Here is a 26,384-nt window from a genome sequence, read left to right as displayed (position 1 = left end):
CATGTGACATCAACAAAGAAAACCAAGCAAGAAAACTGATAGCAACCAAGTGGCAACACATTCATACAGCCTGTGGCTGCAGTTGGAGATACGCCAATTCATTTCTTGAAAATGATAATGAGGGTGAGCTTACACATGCATGGCCCAGACCAATGATAGCCTTTGCTTCGATGATTTCTCTTGTGAGCTGATTACGACTGCGACCAAGAATGACGCATTCCTCTAAGATAGGTTCGCAACCGCACGTTTTGCAGTGCTGCGCGAGAAACCCCCCAGCTGTAATACAATTCTTGGCATTGTAACCATGCTCGCGCAGCCTGTCATTCAGGCATCGGCCAGTTTGACCTACGTAACGTTTTCCGCACTTGAGTGGAAAAGAATAAACAACACAATGTGCGCAATTAACAAACTTATTTTTGTGGTTCTTGTCGCAGGAAAGAGGAGCTACCTTATTCGGATTAGTGAGTTTGCAAATCCTCATGAGCTTATTGGGGGCAGAAAATACTACACGAACATTCGCTCGCTGGGCGATTTTCTTAAGATGATGTGAGACGGTGTGAATATAAGGGATGACGCTAGTCCTACCCCGAGTAGTTACAGGATTATCTGCGTGCTGGTTGTCTTTTCTACACTGTCTAAGAATTCGTTCTGCTATTGACACTTGTAGGGACACGGGATAACCAGCCTGCGAAAGCCGTTCGCACTGAGAGGCAAAGCTAGACGAAACACTATGGTGGCACGACTTTTTCAGAGCATTATTAAGGCAAAGGTTAGCAATGCCTCTCTTCACCAACTGTTTTCCGCTCCCTTTGATTACCCCTACCTCTTTCCTTTTTTGCTCGTCCTGAGCTGCGCTAATAGCCTTAAACAGTTATGGCGTCACTTTATTTCATAAGTTATTTCATGTCAGAAACAAATTGTTGCAATTTAAGTGCCACCGTCAGCAGTGAAAAAGACCAGTGTCTCGATGAGGGAGAAAAAAAAAAGCTCCGGGACGATTGGAGTGGCGAGGGCCTTGTTGCTGGCCTCGCTCTGCAGAGTCTGCCAAGGGGCCATGATGCACACGCTAGCGAAGCTGTCATTGGCTGCAGCCGTCCGACTGACGCGGCAGTCGTGCGACAATATCCAGCAAGTTGGTCGCATGCGCAGTGGAATCTTTTGAGCACCTGTTGAGTGCGACTGCCAATACAAATGGTCGTACGATGGATAGGACGCAAAATTGCACCATGTGTCTCGTGCTTAATACAGTTAAACCTCGATATAACGAAGTCTGTAAAATCGGCAATTTGCTTCATTATATTGAAATTTCGTTTGATTCAAATTCGACCGTTTGTGCAAATATGTACAGTCACCGATAAATTTTTATTGCATGGAAAGGGGTCACAGAATTTTCTGAATTATCAAGCAAGCTAACAAAGCAAATATTAATGAAAAAAATTCATTTTGATCAATTTCGAGTTGGCGACGAATGATACAGTTTCCTGCCACACACCTCGACGATATCTTCTCAGCGGTACGAATTAAGCCAAGCCAGCCACACTTTCGCATGCATTCTGCCCCCGTGGCTGATAGCGTTACCCGCATTGGGACGACGCTATCAGGAAAAGCGCCGGCAGTGGGGAGCAAATGCATCGTCTGCCTCTGACTCCAACGGGTCACGGACACTTGAGATTATGCAATTTCCAATACTAAATGTGTGGTAAGCTAACATGCCACGCTGTCTCAGCACGCCCAGTCTTTGCACATGCAGCAGATTACCTCTTAAGCATGGTGCGCATCTGCATATGTGCTCAGCTGCGCTTACAGCCATATGCAGCAATGGCTGAGACGTTCACCTAGTTACCCCCCACTCTGCGCCCCAACTCCCTCGCGCACACTTGATCGTGTTACCGTGAGCTCGCTCCTCTTCCCCTCTTTCCCTTTGTTCGTGCTGGAAAGCGGCACTTGTGAAGCCACCATCTTTATTGTCACCCCCTCGTGCACTTTCACTTGCACCTGAAGCACACAGTGCGCGGGGCGGCATAGGATTTTGTCGCACTTGTACTTTATATGGAACGTGATGCAGCTCCACTTTGGCGGTCACTTTTCCTGTGTGGTGCAATATTTTATAGGCGCGGTTGCAAGCAGCCGCTTGTAATTAAATTATTGTAATTGTAATTATTAGAAGAAAAAAAAACAACTTGCCTCAAATGTAGGCCAAACAGTAACAGGACAGCATTCACAAAAAGAAAGCAGCATTCATTGAATATGCGCGTGCCAAGCTCATTCTACGTCGCTATCTTCCTTATCACTGTCATCTTCTCGTCGCAGCCAATGTACACAAAGAGCATCACCCGTTGCCCCCTCCAACGCCAGACATTTTCTTCTTTGATGCCAAAGTCCCACCTGGCTTGAACGTTTGATGATGCCCATGCGGCTAGCACAACTTTTCGTTTCAAAGTGGCAGCTTAGTGGCATTGCCTTTTTGGTGCCATTATGATAACACCGCACCTCATGCCGATACGACACAGCTCAAAATGGGGACATCACTCGTATACTTTAGTTCGCTACTTCTACGACTAGTAGCAGCTGCGACACTGACTTTTCTCGATGACACTAGCTATGCACCATATTCATCAATATCAGTTAAAAAATAGAGCATCTTTTAAGATCCTCAAATCTAAGCCGACCCTGGAGTTTGGTATATAATTATTTGAAAAAAAAAAAGAAAAGAAACGCTGTTGGCCTAGATTCGAATAAATACGGTATATTTGGATGCTCAAAGAGAGGACACCGGAAGGCTCTGTAAGCAGCGGTGGCAGTATGCCCTCGGCCTTGAATATGAGGGCATGCTGCCGTCGTAGTAGCCGCTATTACAGAAGAGGCTGTTGTACTCTGTTTGAAGATTGTGGCATCAACAATACGCTTGAAGCTTCTGTATACGGCGTGCTGTATGGTTCTTGCTGGAACTTGGTAATGCAAGCCACATGTTTTTGTTTTTTGGTTCGCATGCTGAGGAGTGTTTTGATGGCTTCCACTGTGGTTGAAAGGCATTCTCTCAAATCAAGCTCTTTAAATCAAGCTAAAGTAATAGATTAGTGCTCGAGAACGTTCGAAGCGGCAATATTATTGCTTTAGTAGTGAGGAAATTGAGGTATCGCTGACCGGTTATTCGGACCTCACGGGGACTGCGGAAGTGTCTGAATAAACAGGTGTCCGAAAAAGCAGATTAAGAAAAAAAGAAAGAAATCCTTTATTTCCACGCTCTTATTCGGACTCGGCAGTAGGCTTGAAGAAATCGTGAATGCGCCGTTGCACGCTGCTCCGTTTACGCGCATTCAGATAAGCCTGAATCTCGGAGAGGGTCGTGCGGTCACTATAGGCGGCTGAAAGCACAGTCACTGCTTGTGCACACTCTCCATGCGACGGCAGCGTAGCACATGGTGCGTCATCTTCCGATTCGGAGTCATCGTCCGGCAGTGCAGCAGGAACCTGACGATTGATCTCGCCATCATCGAGTTCTGCGCATGTCAGTACAGCAGCGTGAGCACCTGTGAAACTGTCAAATGAGACAGCTTCCGGAACCACTGCACAGGTCTCAGCAGAACACTTTTGGCGTCAGTAGCATGCACGTCGGAAGGCGACAAATCCTAGGTTCCCGGCACCCGCTTGCCGGCATTCCCCAGCACAGTCTGCGTGGGCACTGTCGGTGCCATTAGACACTTGGCGCTATGCTTCCTTATGCCACGTTGCATCACCGCAACCTCGACACAGCACACAAAGCAAACATCACCACGCCATCACGCCGATACCAGTCGCACAAACGAAAAACTTGGCCTACTCGCAGCGTCATGCACGAAGAAACGAACAAATCAGTTGCTGGATTGTCTTGACATGGCTTACTAAGCTGAGACCGGAACTGCTTTAGCCACGAACCAGGCAGAAACGATGATGATGACCGAGGATTTGCAGTAGCTCCACTTCGTGGGGCAGCAAGGAGGCTCTGTTCAAAACAAAAATGGCGTTCAGCAAGTCGAACCATGCACCGGTCAGAGTCGGTGCATGGTGCTTTCGATTGAGTTGGCTCAAGGAGTGTCCGAAAAATCAGACGAGAGGTTGGAAGGTGTCTGAACTTTTGGCAGTTGTTATACATTATGGTCTTTGGGGAGAATGGCGGTGCAGCGAAGCAGACCGAATGAACGAGCATGTCCGAATTTTTGCAATCCAAAAAATCAGTCAGCGACTCTAAATGCAGGACATGGCTAGAGACTCCCCCGTAACATTTAAGTACTAGCCCATTTATGAAGGCCCTCCTCATTATAATACTGTCAATAGCACGCAACCACTCGTAATAAAAAGAATTGTATTGCACTGTAAGACAAAAGAAACTTGCACTAACTGCAATTAACAGATGTCACGTCCATGTGATGTCACGGAATTCCCGAACAGTCCATGCCACTTGACCAAGAGCAGCGGCAGCGATGAATCCATTGCTCTGTCTTGGCTTGATTTCACCATGTCCACATCTTTGAGATTTCCACAGAAAAATGTAGCACCACCTGTCTGGCACCTATTTACTCACCAATGGCAGTAAAAGGTGGTGATGCCGTATGCACCAACACCACTTTCCACAAGGGGACGGGTGATTTGAATTGCACTAAGCATATGGCAGACCCTTTAAATGCAATTTTCTAATAAACTAAGCCTTTTCTTGGCACTAAACAAGCACTGCGAGGTTTATGGAATGGTATTTTAGCAGCCCACGTTAGCCTTTAGTGTCCCTTTAATTACAGTTTGCAGTTGTTTTTTCAGATTGAAGGCCTTTTGGCTGCCATCTTGAATTTTGAGGTAAATCTGAATTAGGGCCCCTTCCCCAACAATCCATATATTATTCCCAAGTCTGGGGAGAGGGGAAAGTGGGGAGTGGAGTGGTGCTTGTGCAGTAGTTGACAGTAAGCATGAAAAAAAACCCCTGTGTTTGCTGTCTCGTGCCAGAGAAACACTGTATGACACTTTGTCCATCCTGTCTTTCTGCAGCGCAGTGTGTCCATGTTACAGAACAGTGCACTTAGCTGTGCTCTTCTGCTGAGTACTTGTGATTTAGGATCTCAGCCACAGAGGTGACTCCTATGCATAGGGGGTGGAATGCAGAATATGGTTGCCTTGGGACTTGTAACCCTAGCTGGTCAAAATTAACCTGCACTGGCTCCTGCACACAAAGCCATTTGTAGTTAGTATTAGTAAACACTTATTGGGGAATCTAAATTAATTATGTCTTAAAAATTAAGTTTTAACTCTTTGTATCTTCAGCATCATCGAACACACAAAGGAGCAGGACGGATAAAGAATTCAAATTCAGGGCATTCTGTTTTGTACAGAGATGCTTACTCAAGTCCTAAGGATACCTCGAGTATGAAAAAACAATGGTCAATTTCGTCCATGCACTTTGTTATGCATTTAGAGTGTGCCTAGCCACTTAAGGAACCTGCCTAATGTACAGTAGAACCTCGTTAATTCGAAGTCCGTCGGACTGCGAAAAATCATCGAATGAACCGGGTTTTCGAATTATAAAAAATGGACGAAAAATGAGAAATAAACGTACGCAATGTGGCTGTATCAACACTGCACCTTTATTCCGCCTGAAAAACGGTCACTTGAAGTACCGTATTTACACTATTGTAAGGCGACTCGAATGTAAGTTGACCCCCCCCCCCCCCCCATATCGCATGACAGGAAAAAAAAAAGGAGAGCATACTTGAGGGCGCATTCGATAACGAAAATTTATTAGTAGCTGACATGGTCACTGGACTACTCATCTTCACTAATGCTGCCATCGTCATCGTTGCTATGGTCCCATAGTGCGTCGTCGTCCCGCGAAATTTCACATTTGGCAAATGACCGCACCGCGACATCTTGTGGAACAGCAGCCTACGCTGAATGCACCCAACCACATGCAGCCGTCAGGGAGGCTCTTTTGACAGGTCTGGTTGGTGTAATTTCGCGGTCTTCTGCTGCTAGCCACTCGTACTAACAGCAGAGCAGGCCCTTAAAAGGCGAAGATCCGGGCTTGTTTCATGACCATGTCGCACTTCACTGGCAGGGACCGATTGCGCATTTCAGCGACGTACGCCGCAAGCTTAGCCTACAGCTCTGCAAAGTGTCCAGACTTCGGCACGTGGGAAATTCCTCACTAGCCGTCACAGGTGAAAATTTCACTTTGCTGCAGTCGCCACTCTTGCACCACCCGTTCAGAAACATTGAACTTGCGGCCCGCTGCGCAGTGATTTGTTTATTCGGCGTAAAGGATGGCAGCCGTCTTGAACGCTGCTGTGAACGAGTGCCGAATGAGTAATGGGCCTGGAGCACTCGTGATGACTGAGGAATCATAGAAGTAGCACGTAGCCAGCAGTCCAGTGGAACGCGTCAAACCAGTGCCTTTCGTCAAACTATAGAAATAGCTAAGCGCAACAGGCAAAGAGAAACTCGCGAGTGGCGTCTGCTCTTCCGTGAACTACCGATACTCCCCACAAGTGCTGCCGTACTGAGGGTGCCGCCGCGAATAGAACAGCGGTGCTTTCTTTCCGAGTTCGAATTAATGAGGTTTTACTGTAGGTTGTTATAGTAAAAAAGAATGAAAGAAAACTACAGCATCTTTAAACCTAACCACTTACTAGCGCCCAGATGCCTATGTTCCATCTGCTTTCTCTAGCACACTTTGAATTTGTTAATCAACCTTTACAGCATAGATCCAATCAGACGTCCGTAACATGATTTCGAAGCCTTACTTTTCATGTAATTCACTTTTGAGGCGCTGTCTTGGGGTACCATTTTTCATGCAGCACCTGAAAGGCATATCATTTGTGTGCTGCTCTGTTTGTTGGCAATCTTAACTCAAGAGTATTTTACACACAGGTGCAGCAACGGGTCAGCCAGCAGGTCAGGCACCTCCAGCCACCAGTGCTCCTGCAGCAGGCGGTACTCCAGCTGCCCCATTGCAGCAGCAGCAACAGCAGCAGCAGCAGCAGCAACAGCAGCAGCAACAGCAGCAAATGTTGGCCCATCAGCAGGCCCTTGCTCAGCAACAAGTGTTAGCCCAGCAACAACAGCATCAGCAAGCCCTCATGCAACAGCAGGCGCTGGTGCCCCAAGCTGCAGCAGCAATGATGCCTCATCAGGCAGCTATGGTGCCCCAAGCTGCAGCCATGATGCCACAAGGCATGGCTCCACAAGGCATGATGCCACAGGCAATGGTTCCCCAGGGCATGATGCCGCAGGCCATGGGACACCAGGGCATGGCGCCACATGGAATGGCCCCACAGGGTATGACTCCCCAGGGAATGCCACACCAGGGCATGACCCCACAAGGCATGCCACCGCAGGGAATGATGGCACAGGGGATGGGACCACAGGGCATGATGTCCCAAGGAATGATGGGTGCGGGCATGATGCCACAGGGCATGGCTCCTCAGGGCATGCCGGGCATGATGCAACACCAGGGTCCCCCTCCGTCCCAGCAAGAGCAAGGCCCTCCCTCAGGCATGGGACCTATGCATCGAGGCATGGGTCCTAGGGGGGGCATGGGCATGGGCCCGCGAGGAGGAATGGGCCCACGAGGGGGCATGCCCCTGCAGGGAGGCATGGGCCCACCACACGGGGGCATGGGTCCCCAGGGTGGTATGGGGCCACAAGGTGGCATGGGGCCGCAAGGCGGTATGGGGCCACGAGGAGGCATGGCTCCCCAGGGTGGTATGGGGCCGCAAGGAGGCATGGGTCCACGGGGAGGCATGAGCCCCAGAGGTGGCCCGAGGGGTGGGCCACGAGGAGGACGTGGTGGACCACGAGGACCATCTGACTTTGGACCCTACCGCCCCCCCCTGTCCCCACAGCAACAGCAACAGCACTTCCCTGGAGGCCAGCCTGAAGGGGCTGATGGTGATGGTGATGGTGGTGGCTTTGGGGGAGGCAGGCCCTTCAGAGGACGAGATGGGCCACGTGGAAGGCCTCCACGGGGTGGACCTCCAGGACGTGGGGGGCGTGGTCGCCCATTTGGTGGTAGTGGGGGCCCTCCCGAAGAACCCTTTGGAGGTGAGCCAGACTTTGGTCCTGAAGGTGACGAGTATGAAGGTGGCCATGAGCAATTTGAAACACCCCATCACCATGACTTTGGGCCTCCTCCCCCGGGCAAGTTTGGAGGCCCTCCAGACAAACCAGAGTTCGGTGGGATGCGGCACCCATCACCGTACGTGTGGCAGAACCCCAACCAGCGAGGTGGGGGCAGGGGAGTACCCAGAGGCCGTGGTGGGTTCTTTCCTGGCCAGCGCCCCCCTCCTCCCAATCAATGGGGCGGTGGCCCTCCTGATGACCGAAGACCTGGTCCTCCTGATGACTGGAGGCCTGGCCCTCCAGATGACCGAAGGCCTGGACCTCCCGACGACCGGAGGCCTGGACCACTTGATGACCGGAGGCCTGGACCTCTCGATGACCGCAGGCCTGGACCTCCTGATGACCGCAGGCCTGGACCTCCCGATGACCGCAGGCCTGGACCTCCCGACGACCGCAGGTCTGGACCTCCCGACGATCGCAGGCCTGGACCTCCCGACGAACGCAGGCCTGGACCGCCCGACGACCGGAGGCCAGGCCCTCCTGACGACAGGAGACCTGGCCTTTTTGACGACTGTAGGCCTGGACCTCATGACAACCGCAGGCCTGGTCCTCTTGATAACCGCAGGCCTGGCCCTCCTGATGACAGGAGCTCCGAATGGAGTGGTGGCCCTCCCCCGGAGAAGCGTTGGAGGGGTCCACGAGAAGATGAAGACGATGTCATAGTTGGTGGACGCCCCAACGGGGAGCCACCACATGTAAGTGCGCCTTTTATTTTAGCAACATTGTTGTTGCCACCAGCCTAGATAAGGCTCGCGTCATCCGGACAGATTTCTTGTCGCTTTATGAGTGTGTCACTTATTGTTAGTGTTACTGAGAGGCAACTGGATGGAAGCTTTGAAAGGTACTTTAAAGCAGTGCACTACCTTCTGAATGTATGTGTATACCTCCATTCAATAGGGGTGTGCGAGTACTTGGCATATGCAAATACTGTAAACCTTGATTTAACAAAATTCATGATGTAATGAAATATTTTCATTACTCCATCTTAGTTACATTGAAAACCGTGTAATTTTTCAACTAAGTAATTTTGTGACGCTGCTTAGATTTAATGAAGTTTTCATTCAGTCCAAGTAATACATTTAGAGTCTGTATGGCTAGTAAATCTAGCAAGAACTATAATAATGTTGTACAAAAGTTATTTCAAGCATCCTTCTGCATGAAAAGCTTAAGGGGCAAAAAAGCTGTCAAAGTGTGCGCCGGGATGCAGTAGGCAGGAAACACAGCTGTGCCATGTTGTGTTGGTACCATATTTACACGACTGTAAGTTGACTCCAATGTAAGTTGACTCCCCTCCCCCCATATCGCATGCGACAGGGGAAAAAGAACATACCAGAGGGCGCATTCAATAAAGAAAATTTATTAGTAGCTTACATGGTCACTGGACTACTCGTCTTAACTAGTGCTTCCATCGTCAGCGCTGCTATGGTCCCGCAGCACGTCGTCGTCCAGTGAAATTCCACATTTGGCTAACAACCGCACCACGGCATCTTGTGGAACAGCAGCCCACGCCGAATGCACCCAACCACACGCAGCCGTCAGGGAGGCTCTTTTGACAGGTCTAGTTGGCGTGAGTTCGCGGTCTTCTGCCGCCAGCCACTCGTACTCATGGCGGAGCAGGTCCTTAAAAGGCGAGGATCCAAGCTTGTTTCATAATGTCGCACTTCACTGGTAGGGATCGACCGTGCGTTTCAGCGACATGCACCGTAAGCTTGGACTACAGCTCTGGAAAGCGTCCAGACTTTGGCACATGGGAAATTCCTCACTTGCCGTCACAGGTGAAAATTTCGCTTCGCTGCAGTTGCCACTCTCACACCACCCGTTCAGAAACATTGAACTTGCGGCTCGTTGCGCAGTGATTTGTTTCTACGGCGTAAAGGATGGCAGCCCTCTTGAACGTTGCTGTGAACGGGTGCCGAATGATTAGTGGACCTGGAGCACTCATGATGACTGAGGAAGCACGGAAGTAGCATGTAGCAGGCAGTCAAATGGAACGCATCAGACCAATGCCGTTGGTCAGACTAAGAGCTAGATAAAGCTAAGAGCTACAGGGAAAGAGAAACACGTGAGCGGTGTCTGCTCTTCCATGAACTACCAATACTCCCCGCAAGCGTCGCTGTTCTGAAGGTGTGCCGCTGCGAATGGAACAGCGGCACTTCCATCAACTATCGACTCCCCCCGCCCCCCCCCCCCATGAGTGTTGTGTGCACTGTAAAACTCTCCAAAATGTTGAAAAGCCCTTCCGAAAAGTGAACAAACACGCGGGATAGTGAAAAGCTATGGGTAGGGCCATAGAGCAGGCCCGGTATCGCGGCACCGCGATACCCCATAGATTCAATGTATAAAAGCGCCTGAACTTTCAAACACAAAAATCCATTGCTGTCCAATTTTCCGGACTTATTGCCATGAAACTGCATTGATTGAAGCCACCACCGTCGCCAGTTTGATAATCTTGCCGCCTCTAACAGGCTCTCTCGCACGCCAATCCGCTGGCAGCCGAAGACACCACCGCTGCAATGCTAGGCCATTTCGATGTTCCCTACCAAGCTTCTTGCTGTTTGGTGCCATGCTCTTCATTAAAACAATTCACCGCAGTTAGCAATGGCGCTGGCTATGCCTCTGTAATCCTAGCCAAAGGCTGTGAAGCTTGGAAAGCATGACGTGTTGCATAATACTGGTTGCTGAATTTCAGCTTCGCCTCAATACAGCAGTGTTACGCGCTGAAGTATACGTGCAGTATTGCGGTGAAGCGTACCAAGATTGGGAAGAATCAATCGTCACAGGACACAGTATGTATCCCTTAATTATACATGCCTGCACCTGCTGTGTCCTATTGCAGTACTAGCACCGATGCGCCTAATAAGTGTACTGGCAGGCCTTCAGAGCTATTTCGGATGTGTCTGTGGTGATTTGAGCCCTTTAGGACAGTAAAAGGCATGCATTCGTTTTCTCGATCTGCCCTATTTTTCAGACGTTTTCACGGCCCCTAGGGAGTAAAAAAAAATTGGATGTTGACTGCAATCAGTAAGGCTTGATTTTTAAAATAAAAATAGACTCACACGTTCGGCAGAACTGCATAAATATTATGGTGAGAGCTTGCAAATATATTAAATGTAATAATTTCATCAACTTCCCTGAACAACGTGCAAAAGAAACTGAGCAACGAGCTCCAGATACGCCGGTATATGCCGGTGCCATCGTTGCCCATTTTGGCACCTTGGTTGCCCGCACTCTTTTCTCACCACTGTCATGTCCAGACACTAAGTTAGGAAAACAAGTTTTGTAAAAAATAAATACCATTAAAATTTCTCATAACCTTTATAATTTCTTAGAAATTTGTATTTGCGAGAAAACTTATAAACACTGATCCAAAAATTTAAGCTATAATGTTCTGAAAGAAAGTGATAAGATGAGTGAATGAGATCACCATTATCAAAATAGCGGAAGCTTGATTGGTCAGCAAGATGGACACGAACGACAGCTGGAAACATCCAGTTTGGAAGTATTTCTCAAACTTCCCTCTAAAAATGAAGCCCGTGTTTCAATAAGTTAGTCATACCACGAATTAATTGTGGTCTGATTCTCACAAATTAGTCCATTTAATTGCACATGTCCAATAATTATCTTGCATGCCACTTTACAGCCCAGATTTTTGAATGGCAACTATTCAATATTTGATTTGAAATTATTCGTGCAGAGTCATTATTTTCTTTGAATTCGCTTCGAACTCAAAATCTACTATTAGCACTACACGAAACATCAGTCATCTGGAGCAGTATGCTCCTCATTCTAAGGGTGCATTTTTCTGGCTTTCTCGAAGCTTGCATTCGTTTTTTATTTACGACCACTGAACTGGGAAGTAAAAGCATTAGTTGATGGCCAACGTGCATCTTGTGCGGCTGTGCTCACAGTTGATGACTTTTCGGGAACCTTTATTTTTGCATGACATGGCGTCCAGTGCAGTGCCTCATTGGAGTCCAATTGGCATTTTTCCCACTGGCCAGTGATCATATTGGAATGGAGATCCAGTTGCCTGCTCTGCTGACCGTGTTTAAGCAGTACTGATGTGGAACTTATTACTTGTCATTTATTTTTATTTTTTTGTGTGCTAAATTAAAGTTAAAGACAAATAAAGATAAATAAATTACAAGGTCTTACGTGCCAAAACCATGATTTGATTATGAGGCGCGCCATAGGGGACGACTACAGAAATGTGGGCCACCTGGAGTTCTGTAATGTGCACCTAAATCTCAGTACATGGGTGTTTTTGCATTTCACCCCCGTCAAAATGTGGTTGCCGGGGCTGGGATGCGATCCTGCGACCACAGCCACTAAGCAACCACGGCAAGTTAAATGAAAGTTAATACGTGGCACCCTAGAAAAAAATAGTACCAAGTGTCATAGTGCCTTAAAGGGACCCTTACCAGGCCCTATTGAAACTTCGGTTACACCCAGAATCTTGTATAGTGCCATGTGGTGAGTGCTTTATTGGAAGCATTTCTAAAATTGCTGTGTTAGAGAATATAAGGGAAATTAGAATGTCATATTCTCATGCTGCCTGGAGGCATGCTTTACTGTCGTCATACACTCTTCTGCTTTGACTAGCACCTTCCCTGCCTTCTCCCATACGGAAGCCAAAGGACAGTGGTATATTTATGTCGTGAGCCCCGCCTCTCTTCTTTTTCTCCTTCTCTTCCTCTTGTTGCTGTGCAGTTCCTGCGGTGGTAATGCACATTCTGGATTGGAGGATTTGTTATGCTTATGTGCCCTATTTGGTAACGTTGCAAGCAGTACGTCTTTGTGGAGGCACTATTGCATGTGACCTACAGTCTCTGGAATCTAGCGGTGCTCTCTCGAGAGGAAGGGCACGAGGGCTTCCATTTGAAATTTTAGCTGTTTTTGTGCCCTCCAGACCAGACCCTTGATGCTTTGCAGACTCGATCGCCACCGCTTGACCTACGTGCCACACTTGTCTATTTGCAATGCCCTAACTTGGTGAGGGGCTCTTTAAGTTGTTAAAATACTTGTTTCTGCAAAGCAGCTGAACAAATTTCGTTTTGAAAACATGAGCTTTTAATAAGGAGTTCCGTCTGTTGTGGCAAGCGTCTGCTGTCTGGTGACCGTGCCGCAACCTTCCTGCAGGATTTTGAGCCCCAGCAGGGCCCTCCACGTCAGCAACCGCCGTTTGACTCGGAACGTAAGGACCTCAAGCGGGACATGCCTGAAGGAGAGCTGCCCCCGCATGGCAAGGGTGATCCAGAGGCTGAGCCCGAAAGACCACCCCGTCCAGAGTCTGGGATGAATGAGGGTGACATGCGCGGGCGACGTGGCCCGGGGGGACCCCTGCCGGTCAGGAGCCCCCCACGACCAGGGCAGGCAAGTTCTCTCTGCTTGTTAATGCCAAATACCTGCAGCTATTGCTTCCTGTCTCTGCTGCAAAAGAAAACGAAATTGGTTCGCTAATATTGACCACCATTTAATTTGTTCTTACTTAAAAAGTGCAGAAAGTCACCATATTTAAAGTCCTTTCTTTAATTCTAGTATGAAAAGATATCAATTTTGCATGACCCATCAGGCAAAGTGCAGGTTGAAGTAATCTGGCAGAACTTAAAAGAGTTCGGATAATGAATAATCATAATGCAGTTGAAGCCAGTTATAACAATATTCAAATGCCACAAAAATTCCATTGTTATAACTGAGTTTCAGTTTCAGTTTATTTCTTTAGAAATAAACTGAAAGAAAGCATTAAAAGAATCAAAGTGGGGGATGGCAGAACTGTTGTGAAAAAGCCATAGTATAATGTATGGGAGGCCAGTGCCCCTCCCCACCACCGTCCTCCATCCGGCTGCTGATTCTGTTGACTCGTTTAACTGTTTAACTCTGCTCCCTGCATGCTACGATCTCACTTGTCGGCTGTCGGCTTTCAAAAATGGCACTGCTATAGTTGCAAATCGGGGTCATGGGCGACAAGTGACACGTGAACTCTGCCGATGCATCGCTTTGGTGGCCTCAAAAGGGCCTCTTAGAAAAATGCAAGAAAGTTGCCGTGGCAGCCTCTCAGCATGAGAAATCTAGCAGAAACGCTGGCGTGAGATTGCTAGAAACACCCTGCCGCATACAGTCGCCGACCGTTTATTCGGACCTCACGGGAACTGCGAAAATGTCCGAATAAACAGGTGTCCGAAAAAGCAGATTAAAAAAAAAAAGATGAAATCCTTTATTTCCACGCACTTATTCGGGCTCGGCAGTAGCGTTGGAAGAAATCGTGAATACGCCGTTGCACGCTGTTCCGTTTACGCGCAATCAGATAAGCCTGAATCTCGGAGAGGGTCGTACGGTCACTATTAGCGGCTGAAAGCACAGTCACTGCTTGTACACGCTCCGCATGCGACGGCAGCGTAGCACATGGTGCGTCATCTTCCGACTCGGAGTCATCGTCCGGCGGTGCAGCAGAAACCTAACGAATGATCTTGCCGTCGTCGAGTTCTGCGCATGTCAATACAGCAGTGTCAGCACCTATGAAACTGTCAAATGAGACGGTGTCCGGAATCGCAATGCCACCACTGCGCAGGTCTCGGCAGAAAATTTTCCGCGTCAGTAGGGAGCACATCGGAAGGCGACAAATCTTAGGCCTCCCGGCACCCGCTTGCCGGCATTCCCCAGCGCAGTCTGCGCGGGCACTGTCAGCGCCATTAGACCCTTGACGCGATGTTTATGTATGCCGCGTTGGATCACCGAAACCTCGACACAGCACACAAAGCAAACACCACCGTGCCGACACCAGTCGCACAAACGAAAAACGCGGCCTGCTCGCAGCGTCTTGCGCGAGGAAACAAATCAGCTGCTGGATTGTCTTGACATGGCTTAATAAGCTGAAACCGGAACTGCTGCAGAGCCGCTCTATCTAACCAGGCAGAAACGATGATGATGAACGGGGATTTCTAGTAGCGCCACTTCGTGGGGCAGCAAGGAAGCTCCGTTCAAAACAAAAATGGCGTTCAGCAAGTCGAACCATGCACCGGTCAGAGTCGGTGCATGGTGCTCTCGACTGAGTTAGCTAAAGGAGTGTCCGAAAAATCAGATGAGAGGTTGCAAGGTGTCCGAACTTTCGGCAGTTGTTATACATAATGGTCTATGGGGAGAATGGCGGTGCCGCGAAGCTGACCGAATAATCGGGCATGTCCGAATTTTTGGAGTCCGGAAAATCGGTCGGCGACTGTACTTCTCACTGGCTGGCACGAGAAAACTCCATGTCTGTCACTTTGGCTTGCTTTATGCGAAGCTTGCTGACATCCTTCTCCAAGACATCCAGGTGCTCCACGTTGTGCAGCAGAAGGTACCTCAGGAAAACGAAGCCCCGGGGAGACTGCGTCAGCCGTAGCTCCTCCTGTGAAGACATTTAGGCAGACTGCCCTATCGCGGCATTTCTGCCGTTGTCGCCGTCACTGCCACTGTTGCTATACTAATGCAAGCATGTTTGTGACGATCGCCTCATCGGTTAGCAGCACCTTGTTTTCAAATCTATAGCAGCGCACTTTCTTTTCACCGGTAACATCATGCATTGCAAATGAACCTTCATTGCCAGCACTGATCACAGAAACTTTTGATCAAAATGCTGGAATAAGGAAGTGCGGTAGCAGGAGCGAGCAAATTGACCTTTGTGCGGCTGTCGCGTGTCACTGATCTCGGGGATGTGTGGGTGTTGGGAGAGATGGAGTCGGGAGACGCAGAGCAGCACAGCAAACAGACTTTAATTAACCCAAACTCAAAGTAAAACTCATGCAAACCAAAACACAAAGAAGTACTAGCACTTAGGCTACCGACTTAATAGCCACTAAACACGTCCCAATTGCCGGCTACGTCAGTCCTTAGCGCCTTCTACCCGAAAGTCTGGCAACCCCAGCCTATGGCTGCACACTAACAGAAAGGATCATTCTTACAGACTTTTGACGTCGTTTGTATCCTCCGAGTTGGATGCGTGTCAGATCTCCGTAATCGCCAACACCGTAGCAGTTGCTGCCTTGATGTTGGCTAGTCCACTTGTCCGTCTCTGATGCCACTGTCCCGAACTCCGTCGGTGACTTGGCACTCCGGCCTTGCTGGTTAGCTCTAACTCTGGGTTCTGCCGCTACTTCTTCGAGTGCCGACGAGATGCCCCGGGAACTATCATACGTGCTGGTTTGCCTCTGGAGGGGGATCCTTCCTGGAGTGCCTGGCACTGTCGTGAGAGGCTGCAGCAGCTCCAAGGAGCCTCGCTCGAACGTCGCCGAGGTCGACGGCCACACCCAGTCCCGTCAGCATCACAGACTTGACCGAACCTCCGTGGCTCCCGTCGTCAGTGCGATGCTTACACCATGACCTTCTTGGCCCAAAGCCACGTTGATAATGCCAGGTCAGCGCCGCTTCTCTCCTGATTACAGCTTGGGTCACGTCCCTCGAGGGCTCGTGCCGTTCGGACCGATCTCCGCACATCGTCCTCTTCCTTTCTTTTTGCACCGCATGCCTCTTACATATGACAGCGGCCTCTTCAACGCGAAGTAAGCGACCAGAACATCGCGCGGTATGCGTAGATGTGAGACTGTCTCCACTGTGGATCGCTTTCTAGATAGGAGCTGCGTTCCGTTGCCAGAGTAGAAAGTTTCTTCTGTCTGCGCCAGTTCCGCACGCAAGTTTTGGGAACTACAAGCGCCTGTGATGGTGGCCTGATTTTCATCTGCCTCCGCACATGTGATCACTTTCCTTTTAATTGCAGCATTGTGATGAATTGGGCATGTCCTGCAGTCGACACCTCCATGCTGATAGATAAAACGTGGAAAACGGGACGATGGGATGGTGGACTAACCTAAGCACACATGTTACAGCACGTAGAGGGAGCTACAGCTGCTAGGCTTGAAGGGCATACGAGGCGGCCATTTTGGAATGCCAATGGCAATATGGTAACACAGAGTTATAAACAGCCGAGTGTATAAACAGTTGATAAAGGATAATCTTTAACTTGTTAAATACTAAATATCATTGGCACTAATGGCTTTTGAGAAGATAAAGAACATATGTTATAAAATAAATGGCACTTGTAATGTATTAAATAATATGCAAGACACTAATGAATCTCTCTACAATACAGTTAAATAAAAAATAAGAGAAATGGCAAAAGTGAAAGGTGAAGTCCAACTGAAATAAGCAAGAAATTGCAAAACGAACAGGGGAAAACAAATGACTGGTTTAGAATTTTAAACGAAATGCTCTTCTCTACAGAGCAAAGGAATGTCAATTGGCTAGGATGTTTGGGCAAAACTGACACCTTCTTTGAATGGCCACACCAACAGCATGTGAGAATAGATGCTCGGACATTATTGAACTTGCTGGAATTGACCTAAATTCCATCACCATGTCACATACATGCTCCAAACCGGCGCGCATGCTGTGCCACGTCTTTAGTGGACTGGGAGTGACATGACGATCAATGACTAGGCTGATATAGTACGCCTTGAATAGCGAGGGTATTTCAAGCCTCCAACTTTGGGTGGCATGGTGGCATGTGAGAGAAGAGAGGGGACATGCTCAGCTCAGCATCACTCGGGTCTGCATGTATATATTGATTTCTGTGTACCTAAGTCACTGATAGCTTGCTGCATTCTTGTTATGCAATGCTAGGAGACTACAGTAGCAGACTGATTTTTCGGACTCCAAAAATCCGGACTTGATGGATATTTCAGACTTCATAAATGCACCATCGGGGTTCCCATAGAGCTAATGCATTTTCGCGACCTATTTTTTTTTTTTTTTTTTTTTTCCGGACAACATAAAGCCAGAAGTTACATTTTCCGGACAAAATTTGCCATGACGGACCAGCGCTATGAGTCGGGGAGGACGCCATTTTGAATCTTGAGCCGCCTGAGAAGCTTCGGATCGGACGTGAAGTGGCTTGGGTCAGTGTAGTAAATTGATTAGCTGGTATAGGAGACGTCCAAATCTGTGCAGCAACGGCAGCACCTGTTGTAAGATACGCTGATCTTAAAGGCCATGCTTTTGCCTGTAGCCCTGTGGCGAAATCGATTTTGAGAGTCGGAAACAGGCCATGTGAGGCCAGTTTTGGACACCACCTATGAATGCCTAGTGATGCTCACAATAACAACCATCATTTCATTTCATTTATTTCATCATCATCAGTTTTGCCTCAGTATTGTAGGTGGTGTCTTTGTCCAGCAGGGATCTGCCAGATTTTATCCAGTTCAGTGCGATTGAAATCATTGTCTGCCATCACTAACCGCTGCACAACATATCATCGCTATTTCAGTGTGTTGCGGCTGTTCATTCAGTGCAACGCCGACGTGTTGTTGACGTCATTGCCCCTGCTCTTCACCCGCCTCCACCGAATGTGTCTAAGAAGCATGGAAAATATTCGACCATGATGCTGGCCAAGAAGGCCCCCATCATCAGGCTTATCTAGCAAGGATGGACCCAAGTCGACGTCACGAAGGAGTCTGATTACGTGAAAAACAAAGAAAAGATCCTGTCTGCAGTCGACCAGTCGCACTGCAAAACTACAAAAAATTACCGGAAAGGACAACGTCCGAAGCTTGAAGAGGCCCTGCAGCTGTGTTTAAAAGGAGTCCTAGCAAAGAACCTCCCCGTTTTGGGCAACATGCTCAAGCAGAAAGCCGAGATGCTCGCTTTAAAACGGGGAATTCAGGACTTCAGCTTCACCGATTGGTGGATCCGTGAGTTTAAGAAAAAGCCAGAGTCTCTTTCAAGAAAGTTTGCGAGGAGAGTTGTGCCGTGGATTAGTCTGCTGTCACGGATTACTGGATGAGTAAGTTGAAGGCTCTGCTACAAGAGTATGCTCCTGCAGACATTTTTAATTGTGACAAGACAGGCCTTTTCTTCAAAATTCTGCCAGACCGTACACTTTCCTTTACTAATGAGGCCTGCGCTGGTGTGAAGCACAGTAAGGAGAAGATAACTGTCATGGTCAGGGCAAATGCGGTTGGCACCGAGAAGCTGCCCCTTCTAGTGATAGGGAAGGTGAAAAAGCCGCGTTGCTCTAAGGGTGCGAAGAACCTGCCTGCGTGGTACAGCAGCAATACAAAAGCCTGGATTACACAAAGCTTGTTCGAAGATTACGTCTGCCATCTGGACTGGATGTTCGAGCTCCAGAAGAAGCAAGTGGTAATAGTCGTAGACTGCTGCGGGGCGCACGATGAGCTATTCGTCTTGAATTCTTGCCACCAAATGCAACGAGTGTGCTCCAGCCGATGTACCAAGGGGCCATTCAAAACCTCAAGGTGCACTACCAGGCCCGTTTACTTGGCCGCACACTCATGTGCTTCGACAACAGGAAGGCGTACTCCGTTAACCTGTTCTCGGCACTCGGAATGCTAGCAGATGCCTGGAAGGCTGCTCAGCCTTCGACGATTGCAAATTGTTTTAGGCATGCTGGATTTTGCAACTCTAAAGAGCCCAGAAGAGCAACGGAAGAGGCAAATGGCACTGCTGAAGACATTGACACTGGCGAGCAGCTGATTGCCGACTTGTGCAGCAGTGGGATGGACCTTCCCGCTGCTGTTACTTTTCATGAGTTTGCCGCGATCGAACATAGAATTGTGCGTGTAGCTTACGGACGACGAGATCTTCGCCAGGTGACCGCACCGCTGCAAAGTGACTCGCACTCCAATGACACCTCTGGCCGCCCGCAGCCATCAATGCAAGACATCGTCAACGCTCTAATATTGTTTTCTAGTGTGTATGATGAGAACATGACCTTTGCACAGATGCAAGCAGACATCGTTACAAAAACAGGAATATAAAACAAGGGATCATCCGAGACTTTTTCGATCCAGTTTAGCTGGAATAAAGTTCGGTTTTGCGACTCACGGATTTTTGGGACTGTTCTTTTATTCGGACAAACTTTCAGTCCCCTCCAGCAGAAAATTGGTCGGCTACTGTATCGTGCATGTGCAGCACAGTGTTTTCTTGCACAAGATTTGTAACCATTAAATTACGTGATAAATTTTCTGATATTTGATATTAAACTCAATATTCAGCATTCTTTTCTTGATTCGATTTGATGGTCATCTTGAAATTTGCTGCAGTTAAAGCTCGATTTAACGCACTTCAATATAATGAAATTCGTAATATAATGAAGCATGTAACCTTTTATAACTTGTTGTCCATACAACACAGTCTATTTAGGACCTCAATATAATAAAATGTGTACACAATATCGATGTAAAGAAATTTCATGGGCGCTGCGAATGAATACTGAGACAAGAAATGAAACTTCTGTGGACGCAAATGGTCAAATGGTTGATTACAAGTGGCAGCTAGCGAATGCGCATCTCTCAAATCTTGCGCTGGGTGACCAAGAGTGAGCACCGAAGTGGAGTTTCGTATAAAGTCCCAAGTGCAAAAAGATCCTATTGCTCCCGGTCTGTACACTGTGTGCTTTGGGAGAAAGTGAAAGTGTGCATGTGTGAGCCAAGAAGGATGGTGGTTTGATGAGTCCCATCTTCCTGTGCGAGCAAGGAGCTAAGGGGCGTGGGAGCGAGCTCACAGTAATGCAGTCAAGCGTGGATGCACGGGAAGGGGGGGTTGGAGGGGGGGTGTCGTGCCTCCTCCTAGTGTGGCACGGCTGGGTATGGCTGTCGGCATGCGCGCCTTGTGTTTGAGGTTGCCGAGTGTGTAAAAGGTGGGTGTACCAAGATAGTTTGTGATTGTGATTGTGTATGTCTCGTGCATTTAGCACTGGAGTTGCATAATCTCAGGTTTTGGAGACATATTGAAGCAAGAGGCAGACGAAGCATTCGCTCCCTGTGGGCCGCGCTTTTCATGATAGCGTCATTCCAAGGCGGGAGGCATCAGCCATGGAGGTGGAGTGGATGCAAAAGCGTGGCTGGATTCGCTTCTTACCGCCGATGTGAAGTTTATGCTATTGACACTGCATAAAACCGGATCTTTTGTTGGCTGCTGTCAAATTTAACAAACAATTCGATTTTTTCCAATTGCCCAATAATTAGAAAAGCTTTGTGGCCCCTTATGTGTAACAAAGATCCATGGGCAACTGTAATTATTTGCATAAAAGGTCGAATTTCAATACAACGAAATTTCGATATAATAAAACAAATTGCCAATTTTACGGACTTCGTTATATTGAGGTTTAACTGTATGTAATGGTATTCACCCACCCCTATTATGAAGTATTGTAGATTGTGCAGAGTGCATGATTTATTCACTTTGGCTAGTTTGCATTCATGTTTCCATTGCAAACAAGATAATGTGCAGAAAGATGAGTTGAGTGCACATATAGCAGGGGTTAAATTTGTCAGATCACTGTTACCAGTGCCTGTGCACTCTAGACTTTACTGCCACAAGTACACTTGCCCAAGGGGGGAAGACTATACGAGCAGACAAATGTTTGAAGCTGCAGATATCCACAGGAACCATGATTGTTGTGTGAGTGGAGGGGGTACCATGCTATTTGTTATTTTTAGCCATTATGTTTTTTGGGTCTGGGTTCTGCTCACAACTAATGATATGCTGTCTTTTCACATTGTTAAGCCATGTGCATATTCACCTTTGTGCATAACATTTGTGCCTGTGCACATACTGCAGTTGTCTTATAAAAGCTGTTGATGTCCAGCTCTTCTCCTATCCACTTTGCCTCTTTCTTTTGTGTTCCCTCGTGCTTACGCAGCCGATATGAATGCATGCTTGGCCAACAGTTCTTTAGAGAATTGAACATGAGAAGGATGACAATTGTTGTGGGACACATGAAAAGATGTAGAATGCATGTACATGTTTGTTTGTATCTTAATTTCCACTAATTAATATAGCATGGGTTGCCAGCTTGGCCTAACTAATTGATGAATACAGTTGAAAGTCGTGAGTGTAACTGAAAGTTAGTATAGCTCATGTTTGTCATGGACCATATTCAACAGTGTCGCTTTAGAGTAATGGGTTGGAACGCACCTTGAAAGTTGTAACTCATGAGTCATAATAGTCATGAGTGTAGCTCATACCTGTGTTCAGGGACACAGAGCAGTCAGTGAGATGTGTGTTGGACTCTGCGCTGCAGGATGTATTCGCTGAGGATCAGTGGGATGGCTTTGAAGACAGCGAGCCATGGCCTCCGGGACCTCACCGAGGAGGTGGCCCTCCACCACCCTGGATGGGCGGACCACCAAGAGGGGGCCCTATGCAACGCCGTCCACTAAGGGGGTTCCCTCCAATGCGGGTGAGCATAGTGATGAGAGCTGTCGGAGGCCCTAAATATTGCCGAAGCGAGCATTGCACCGGTGTGCACTGGGGCCCACTGGGGCGATAATGATAGGATGAAACGGTGCCCAGGTGCGCACCAGCGTTACTTGCGATTTTGCCATAAGTTTTGCTGAAGCGTGTAATAAGAAAGACATTGCCTGCTGTACTGTTTTTTTAATAGTACAGATCTACGACTGTACTTGCTAATGTCTCGACTCCAACTTCTTTCATGACACCTTGTGATATTCAGTGTTCCCATGCTTATGGGTTGTTGATTAACTTGGTGTCACTTTGTGATCTGTGCAATCTACTAGGCTCCTGGTTAGCTCAGATAGCAGAGTAACTGCCTCAGCAAAGTGTTGGGCCCAGGTTCAAGCTATTTATCAGGATGATCTTTTCTTTAACTGAAAAACTTTCTTTCTGAAAAAAAAAACCATACAGGCTTTCTTTGTAGCTTTGTGCTACTCTTTAGTGGATGCATATCTGCCAAGGTTTACTAATTTATTGTGAAATGCTCAATATTAGAGCTTGCTTATAGTTGTCATAATGAAACTAGCAATTTCACAATTCTTCATTTGTGTCTAACTTAGTGCAGAACGAATTGCAAAGAACACTAATGCAGTTGCGATCGATGATTTAGATTCGACGAGGACCACCGGATGTCCCAATAATTGGGACCCGGTATATTGGAGTCGCCAGACGACAAGTGACTTCACTCCACTAGTGGCAAAAAAAATGTGCGCCATGCTGTGCCACGAACCTTTTAAGAAAGTGCAGAAACCAGCCTATCAACATTTCTGGCATCAGTGCGATTGCAGTGATGGCTTATATAGATAAGTACGGAAAATGTGTGGAGCCATGGTGGCAGCTTCAGAAAAGAATATAACCACCAACAGGCGCACCAGTATGGCTTATCACCGCCAACCTTAATGCAATAAGCATCTTCTGCTATCTGCTTGGCAACATAGTGGAATAGGGTGTAGTGTAGTGTCTAGTGCTGTTGTAAGTGTACAGCACATTTTAATAGGCAATAAACCCAACGTGCCATCATTCTCTGCTGTCTCCTTGACCGGGGACCGCTTCAAGTATGCATTGCTGGAACATGTGAAAAGTTTTGGTCCTTACACAGTAACCCTTTGCGTTCCATTGTCGGGAGGTGCCCGACAGTGCAACACAGTTGTACCGGTCCGCTGTCGGTTACTGCCCGACAAGCTTTTTCGTTGTTGCATTGCTGTGCATTTTCTCATAATGCATGGTGTGCCATCTCTTAAAGAGTAATTAAACTCTTTTACTTGAGCTTTGCTTTCTTTAGACTAGAGGGCAGTGCTTATGCTGTTTGGAGCCTTGGATTCTTCAAGGGCTCAGAGGCTCTGACTTTGTGCCTCTTGATGCAAGGCATGGCCGCCTTCTCACCAAGCGCCTTTTACGGCGGTAATTCTGAAGCTTTTAGCAAAAGCGAAGACGATCTTAGTGAGGAAGAGAACTATGTGCCTCCACCCTATTATGGAGATAAGAGATCCTACAGATGCCAGCCACGAAGATGACGACGACACTGGCTCTGGTAACACATGTCCATGTGGAACGGGCTGGCGTGCCTACATGGATAATTTTCCACTCTTTGCCCCTCCTACCTTCAGTGCCATGAACCTGGGATCCCGAGTAAGTGCCTTCAATCTAAATTATGAGTTGGACTACTTTCAACTGTTCTTCACAGATTAGCTGATTGAGGAAATAATGCGCAAAATGAACTGCTATGCACGTGAAAAAATCTCCAATGCTGGCATCATTCTGAAGCATTCGATTTAGAAGGACTGGGAAGATGCGTCCTTAGAAGAATTCAAAGCCTTCCTAGGGCTAATCATCAACATGGCTTTGAATCCTAAGTCGGAACTGAAGGAGTACTCTAGCAAGGACCTCCTCAAGAAGATGCCTTTTTTCCCACATGTTTTTCAACGAAAGAGATTTTTTAAAATCTTTTGGATGCAACACGTTGCTCCAAGCCCAGATGCCTCTTCAGGTGGCATCTGGGTTTGGGAGCAGGGTCAGGGATGTTGTACTTTACATACATGCAAAATGCAGAGAGAATTTCAAAGCAGCCTCAAAATTTGCCTAGATGATAGCATCGTTGGCTTCAAGGGCTGAGTCTCATTCAACTGTTACAATTCTCAGAAGCCAACAAAATGGGGCATGCTTGTTTGTGTGCTTGTTGCCTGCCTAACAGGCTACATTTCTGCATTTGAGCTTACTACGGTGGCGCGACGACTGATAGCCTCTGCTGTCCTGCGCTCCCCTCCATGTGCAGGATTGTGCTTCACCTGCTGCAGAATGCGTAGGAAGCTATGCCGGTTAGTGGTTATCATCTTTATAGGGACAGATCTTACACGTCCCCAGTGCTTGCTGGAAAGTTATTCACAGAGGCTATTTCTAACTGGGGACCATGATGATGAATAGAAAACAAATGCCACATCAGCTCAAGAAGAAGCGAAAAAAGTGACTGCTTACCGACAAGAAAACTCGTACATGGTGCTTGCCTGATGGAAGATGTGTCAAGTCACAATGCTCAGTTCAGCCCACAATGCATCTACGAAAAAAGTATCAAGGAAGCAAGTGGGAGGACAGACAGGGACACTGAAGAAACCCGTGATGATATGTGACTCCACTGAAAATTCATTTTACTGGAAGTTGATAAAATGGTAAAGAAAGCACTTCTTTTTTTTCTGGGGTGCTTCTACTGGTTTTGATTGTAAACAGTTTCATTTTGATGAGGGTGCACCAGCTCAAGGAGGGACAGAACGAGCAGCAACAACACCCGTAGTACCTCCGGAACCCAATCGAGCAGCTGGTGGGTGACATAGGGGCTCGCGCTAAAAAGCGGGGCCCATCTGCACGTTTGGACTGTGAAGAAAGAAGCTACATTTCATCTACGAGATCTCTGGCCGAAGTAGCAAGGACTGCGCTGTTTCCTGTGACTGCAAAACAAAGGGGGGCAGGAAAGAAACAGTGTTCCGCAAAACTTGCAGCACTAATCCAGGACTGCACTCAGGAGAGTGCTTTGAGCGCTTCCACACGCTACCCAAGTACTGCTTAAGACTTGGGCACTAAATGTAACTGCAAAAATAAACATCCTATGAGTTCTCCTTACACGGCTGTTGTTTTCTTTCACAGTGCCCAAAACTGGTGAAATAGTTTTGGATCGGAAATGTCGGAAAGTGGGGTAAGAGTTTCAGACCTCAAAGGGTTAAGGCTGTGCTGCAAAGCAGTCTGAATTATCACTCAGTGACTGGGCTGTAGCAGGCTGATTTCTCTGAGCCTGATAATTCAATCCTACTCAGTGTACTCCATAGAAACAACATTAGTGACTAAAATCTCTTCCGCTTTTACATGAATATTTCACAAGTAAACTTATTAAATGCTTCTGTTTGTCTGTGATGCCGATCATTCTTGCGCCAACCATAAAGCAGAGTGCCTGTTTTACAGCATCAACATAGAACGAAAGGGATTGATTTTAAAGATGAGGTGACTTCTTGAGTAATATAACAAACTTTAGTCCCATATTTACTCGCATAATGATCGCACCTCTGAATTTTTTCGTCAAAATTCTATTTTTGTTCTTTCCTGTGTAGTGATTGCACCCCGAACTTGTCGCAGCAATATGTCGTGTGCCAAGTCTAGCTAATAATGATCGCGCTTACCATCTGTTGAATGCCACGCGAACAACTCTTGAAGACATACTAAGCGGTCTGCATGCACCAAACATGTTCCATTTCATTCCTTTAATCACTTTCCGCCCTTCCATGGAAAGAAAAAGAAAGCTACAACCAAACTTACCTTGGCTTTATTATTTGTAGGCTTCATAATGGTTTTGTTCAAGAACAAAAGGCACCTTTTGATTCTTCTCGTCTGCACTCGTGGGCGCGCGCAACAAATCGCGAGCGACAACGATAGTGGCAATGTTTACACTGATATGTTAGCAGTGTACCCTATTCGTA

At 47.5% G+C, this 26,384-nt stretch overlaps 1 protein-coding gene across 2 annotated transcripts in view; it reads left to right on the top strand.

Moving 5' to 3' along the window:
* LOC142564391 (uncharacterized) overlaps positions 1 to 26,384 on the top strand; it is a 77,551-nt gene that overhangs the window by 20,609 nt on the left and 30,558 nt on the right. For both annotated transcript variants that reach the window (XM_075675380.1, XM_075675378.1), the window contains exons 4-6: positions 6,892 to 8,837; positions 13,282 to 13,515; positions 22,214 to 22,372. In XM_075675380.1, the coding sequence (XP_075531495.1) occupies positions 6,892 to 8,837; positions 13,282 to 13,515; positions 22,214 to 22,372 (2,339 nt within the window). The remainder of the gene's footprint in view (positions 1 to 6,891; positions 8,838 to 13,281; positions 13,516 to 22,213; positions 22,373 to 26,384) is intronic.

This window comes from Dermacentor variabilis, chromosome 11 (assembly GCF_050947875.1).
Source record: "Dermacentor variabilis isolate Ectoservices chromosome 11, ASM5094787v1, whole genome shotgun sequence".
NCBI lineage: Eukaryota > Metazoa > Arthropoda > Arachnida > Ixodida > Ixodidae > Dermacentor > Dermacentor variabilis.
This window is presented reverse-complemented; position numbering and strand designations above follow the sequence as displayed.